Genomic DNA, 6041 nt, shown 5'->3' on the forward strand with positions numbered 1-6041 from the left:
TACGTACGTACGTACGTACGTACGTACGTACATACACACATCATCAAAAAAATTGGCTAGCATGCTACTAATATGTTAAAACGTGGAAATATAATGAAAATTCCGATTTCACTTTTCGACCCAATTACAATAACTTCCTAATGGGAAGTTAATAAGTATTTATTACCTTATAATTAAAATAAAACAAAATAATTTTTGTATTAACTATCATACTTCATACATTTTTAGATTTAATTATTAGTTTTTGCTCCCTGAATTTATTTAATATTCATTATTTAATGTTTTTTATGACAAAGGTTTGAGTTATTTTTCTGATATATTAAAAAATGTGCCTCCATACCGCTCCAAGTTAATTATTTTTGAAATAACGTTTTCTTATGTGGTAATTATTATATTTTGTACTTATTTAAAAAATTAGATGCCATGAAAATAAGAGATTAGTTTTTCATTCTTTATATACCCTACCGATACGCTCGTAGTCGAAATCTGACCAATTGTGCCAAATCATTTTACCTTAATTTGATAGGTGAAACTGTTAAAAATTAGCAGTGAAGTAAAATAGACGCAAAGTATTAAAAATATATCAAAAACGACAAGTTTAACAATTTAAAAATTTGTTTCAATACTAATTTTTAACAGTTTAGCCCAATCAATTTTTTTAAACGTGTCTCGTACAATTAATTATTTACTTTTATTTGATCAATTTTTTTCACAATATAACTTCCGAAACTTCTTAAAATTAGTACAAACCGGTATTTCACGAAAATTCTTATGATAAGCGTATAATATCGAAAGTGTTACAGGTATAACGTATTAACGTTACACATCTGCGACAAATAGTACTTCACAATTGCTCATAAGTATGTAGATAATAGATAATCTACCAACAATTTCTTTTTGCAGCGCCTGAAAATAAAACAACGAAAATTTCATAATGTGCATTTATTTAATATTAAGTTTAAAACTGAAATATTATTACTCTAATAGTATCATATAAACAAAAAAATTGAAACTGCTTAGCTTATATGTAGAAGGAACCAGTGTTAAGTGTAGTTCTATCAACTAGTATCGTTATGTAACAGTTCATTTTTAATACCAATACTTCTTAATACGTTATCACAATAATGCTATATAACGACATTATAATCGTTTAAAAATTATAACTAGTCCGCCTTATATTCTTGGCTAACACTCAAAAACAATTCCTAAAATTAAAACTTAGTACATACTCAATTTCTATTTTAATTTCAAACCACAGTTCTGTAGCAAAAGACTAGACACTATAGAGTACACAGCTAAAAAAGATGAGAAATATTTTCTGTCCGTTTCAAATTAAAATACAGAACATTCGTGAGTGTTTATTTATAAATGTTACAAACAAATTTATTACTAATATATGGCCCTTGACGAAAATAAATACAAACAAATTAATTTGTTAAAATTTCGATAAAACGATAAATTTCAAATGAAAAATCTTACTAAATCTCTCCGTTGACGAAATCTTTTTCTGTTCGCATGGAATACCTATTCCAAATTAAAACAGAGTAGAAAAGACAATGGCAGTAATATAATGGAATATTTTTTGTTTTCGAAAATGCAATGTTATATTTTCATTTTTTTGATATGTAACATCTTACTACTCAATATGTAAGTATGTGGAACCTTAGGAGTGATTCCGTGAATGCGACAGAGAAGCGGAACAGGAAGTTACAGAGAGGAAGGACGCGGCCTTTAATATCGCTACTGCCATCAGATGTAAATGGAAAGACAAAGAAGGCACAACTGTCACCCATTGGATGCAGATTTCAAATTATTTCTTCTTCTAATGCCGTGCTAATTAATCCTTTTAAAGTTGGTGGACAAAATATTAACAAAATAATTTTGCTCATTACCGAGGTTAGATGTTACACATCATTGACGGCTACTGTTAAGGCTCGTCTTTTACAAGTAATAAGAAAATAGAAACTAAAAAAAAAGCAGACTGAGCAACAAACAAATAAAAATACCCTGTTGGTCAGTCAGACACGTCTTTCGTTTAATATTAGGTACCTATGTTTTTTGTAAAAAATAAAAAAGTAACAGATAGTAAGTTTTACCAACATGCTTTCCTTGCACATACACTCATGATATGATTACGATTTTATTTACAATTTTCTACGATAAATATTTTTGATTATTTTAGTATTTATAATGCAGCGCTTCCAGAACTACTTGAAATTGGTTAATATAAATAACTACATCCTTCTACACTTTTTTTAGTTTACATGTAAATAATACAAATGGTAGATACTTGGACTGATAAAAAAAAATGTAAGCGTAGTTTTTACCTCGCGAACATCTAGAAACCCTGCATTTTTAATTTCCTTAATATACATTTAAAATAACAATCAATAAATATTATACTTTCAATTATTATGTAGCACTACTATGAAACTACTCAACTATCACAATAATTAAGTTGTTTTTTCTTTTTATAAAAGACACTCCAAATAATTATGCCATAAACTTTGTGATATAATTTGCAATAAAAAACAAAATAAATTCCAACAACTAACTTTTAGATCTTACAAAGGCAGCTGCGTTACATATACAGGGTGCTCCATTTTGTCACAGAAAAACATCAAACTCTCGACTTACGATATTAAAACATACCTATTTCTTCCTAATCAGCAAAAATTTATCATTACACTATTACTCTAACGGTTCACCCTGTAATAATCAAGAATACAAAGTAGTTAAGAAACCAATAACTGCTAATATAATAATATTCTATACAACTTTTAATAATATTTGAATAAGTATGAATTTCAACAAATAACACATACAAACTTCATACATATCAATGACCTTAAAACCTAAGTGCCATCACTTCATATTCCTACATACATTAATTTGTGCCGCTGTTTTAAATAATGTCATATTATTTGACATTAATAATTTTAAAAGTAACCAGTGTGATGTAAAAATTGTTTCGAGGGCTTACCATTTTCAGGAAAATTAATTTAAATTTATCACCTAAATGTACATTTTGTTGATGCCCAATGCTGTTAAAACGTGAATGTACAGATTTATAAGAGAGCTGTAATAAAATTCTTTAATGCATCTTAACAATAATTATGGGGATCTTGAGTATTTCGGAGTTGTTTTGAAGTTAAATTGGAACCGTCATAAAACGAAACAAAAACATTGGAGTGTTAATTAATTCATTCTCCGGTATCGATCCATTTATTCTCTTCTACGATCCTTTCAAAACAGTCCAAAAGATAGGAATACTAAAAACAAAATATTTTATTAACGCTACTCTCGATAAAGTAAACATTGCTAAGGTCACGCCGGAAAAATCCATCCCCAAACATTTATATAAAAAATCTGGCAAAGTGACTTGTTAATGTTCAGTTTTCATGAATGCTCACGTAAGGGAAAACAAGCATTTCATTAATAAATGAATATTTAATGAGAAACTTGTCAAACTAAAGCTAAAAAAATGGAATTTGGATAAATACATTAAACAATTATTTACTTCTTAGGTTTAGTGTTCACGAAAAAGAAAGCACTTTTGACAACAACTGTCAGTTTTCTAAATTATTAAAGATAGTTCAATATTTGGTATAAACAATTTCTCTAGTTACACTATAAAAGCATATTGTTAGGAATATTAATACAATCTTTTACTGTTTTACTGCAACAATTACATGATTTAATTCAATATATTATACGTATTTCTTACTTACATACGGACTGTAAATTTTGAGCCACCTGGGTGTCTTGTCAGGTCGATCATATCTCAGACAAAATGCCATTGCTTCATCATCTACTTCCCATTGCCTTATACAATCCCAAGATAAATGTACCACTTGACTCTCTAATGTCCCATCTTCTTGGCATGCGTGCAATTTAAATCCCTTACTCCCCGCGGACACTATAACGTGACCTTCTTTGCGTGAATCGCACGGGCAATGGGGAAACACGACCTCCCCATAGCCGGAAAGATCGCGGGCCAATTTAAGGTATTCGGTAGCCCTCGTAACGTCCTGAAGGGCTTTAAGCTGATAAAGACGTTCTCCCGCGTGTATACAGCCTCTGTTCACTTCATCTACTGCCTAATAAAATAAACAATTTTGAAATACATCTGCCAGAAATATTTCATTCATAAAATTAAGAAAGTTTTTCTAAATATAAAAATCAAAATGTTATTATGGGCAGTTTTAAAACATTATAATCCTAAAAATGTAAAACAAGAACTTATGGCCACATAATTTCTTCCTGTAAATTTACAATTAAAATTATGTATTTTTTGTTTGCAAATTTAGTTTAGGGTTGTTCAATAAGTAATGATAATTTTGCTATACAGCAAAAAATATTTATTCTTCTCCCAAATACATATACACGTTCCTTTCCGAAGTAATCTCTCTGTTGTAATACACTTTTCTTACTGTTCCCGCCACTCTCTAGTATCGAGCTCCTCCACAGTTTTGTTGACCTTGTAATTAGTCTTGAATTTCTATCCCTTGAGAGGAAACTTGACTTCAGCAAACTGCCAGAAGTCATAAGTCGTAAAGGGATACAGCGAGCGTTCAAGAAATTTACTATAGTGTGAATTACGCAGGGCTGCATATTAGCATGACATAGTAAAATTTCATCTATGTTCTTATGAAGACGTTTTTCTTAAAATGGTGCAATATCATGATGAAAACCGATTTATTATAATTTACCGTAACCGACAACACTTAACGAGCTGCATTTGGCACAGATTCTTCGAAATCGAAAATATTATTATTATTACAACCTTATCAAACTCATTGCTTTTTTTGGAGGAGACATCTGCATCCTTTTCCATTAAAACCTTTCGTTGTTTTAGTTCCGGATCGTAATGATACATTTAAGTGTAATCTAGGTTTATGGTACAATATATTTCTTCATTTGGTTCCCCCGTCAAACTACGATAACAGGTCTTGACACTCGGAAACACGATGCTGTACTTGCTCTGACGTAAACATCAGCGGTACCCATTTGTAATGCAATCATGATATGGCCAAATTTTGCAAAATCGTAAATGTTCTGTCAATTGAGAAGCAAACTCTCTAACAGTTCTTAGAGGATAACGACCGCTATATTCTTTGAAACCTCGGTGCAAGACGTTGAAAGCGCCCCCGCACGGCTCATCTCTATCCCCCACCGCTTCAATTCCTCTCCAGTTTCATTAAAAATTTCACGTTACAACATCGCTTCAACTTTTATACATGCTGGATCTTATATACATTACGCGAATCGTCACATACGTTCAATCACTCTGCACCATTGGACTTGAAACTAATCGTAAAAGATCACTTAAAGATGCTCAAAGAATGGGCTATACCATGGAACTATTCATGTCACTATTGAACACACTTTCCCCCCAAATCACTATTATCATTACTTTTTGAAGTGTCTTCATATATAACATGAATCCAATAAATAACATTTTCAAATGAATTTTGAACAAGATTAAAAAAGGATTCATTTGTTAAAAAATTAAAATAAGTGTTTATTTATATATTTAATCATAGATTAAAAACAAAAGTACATAGAGTTGTAGATCAAAAGTTACATACCTGCCAGAAGATGTACGATGTTGCTTGAGTATCGTTCATTAGAGACAGTTCTTGACTCAAAGAGAAAAGCCATTTTCTTATACAAAGACACGTGCTTGTCGCTGTACTGTAATTTTGTATGTATAAATTATGGGGGTACTCAGAGGGTTGTAACTTGCGTTCTAAATTTCAAAAAAATAAATTAAATAATTTTACTGATTTCGCTGTTAGTGTATGTACTCACCAAAATTATATTCGACTATTTCAAACAAATAAAAATAGAGTGCTGTTTTCCTAGTCATGTTAATTTTTCTAACGACTGCCGCATACACTTCATCGGCATTTGAATTCTTCTTTAACGATACTGTGACCACTTCTCTATCTGGCAAAAGGATCTGTACCAAAGTTATTATTAATTAATTTTCAAAAATCATTAAATTAAATTGTAAGTTTTCAAACTACATTACTTAA

At 30.5% G+C, this 6041-nt stretch overlaps 1 protein-coding gene across 1 annotated transcript; it reads right to left on the reverse strand.

Moving 5' to 3' along the window:
* Positions 1-2086: 2086 nt before the first annotated feature.
* On the reverse strand, positions 2087-5988 carry LOC112904081 (sorting nexin-27-like). The gene is made up of 4 exons (XM_025973307.1): positions 5815-5988; positions 5592-5752; positions 3732-4100; positions 2087-3272 (listed from the first exon to the last, which is right to left on the reverse strand). Exons 1-4 carry the CDS (start codon positions 5870-5872, stop codon positions 3204-3206), a joined length of 657 nt encoding a protein of 218 aa, XP_025829092.1. The 5' UTR covers positions 5873-5988; the 3' UTR covers positions 2087-3203.
* Between the last annotated feature and the right edge of the window lie 53 nt (positions 5989-6041).

The sequence above is a fragment of the Agrilus planipennis genome, unplaced genomic scaffold (genome assembly GCF_000699045.2).
Source record: "Agrilus planipennis isolate EAB-ADULT unplaced genomic scaffold, Apla_2.0 scaffold81, whole genome shotgun sequence".
Taxonomy (NCBI): Eukaryota; Metazoa; Arthropoda; class Insecta; order Coleoptera; family Buprestidae; genus Agrilus; species Agrilus planipennis.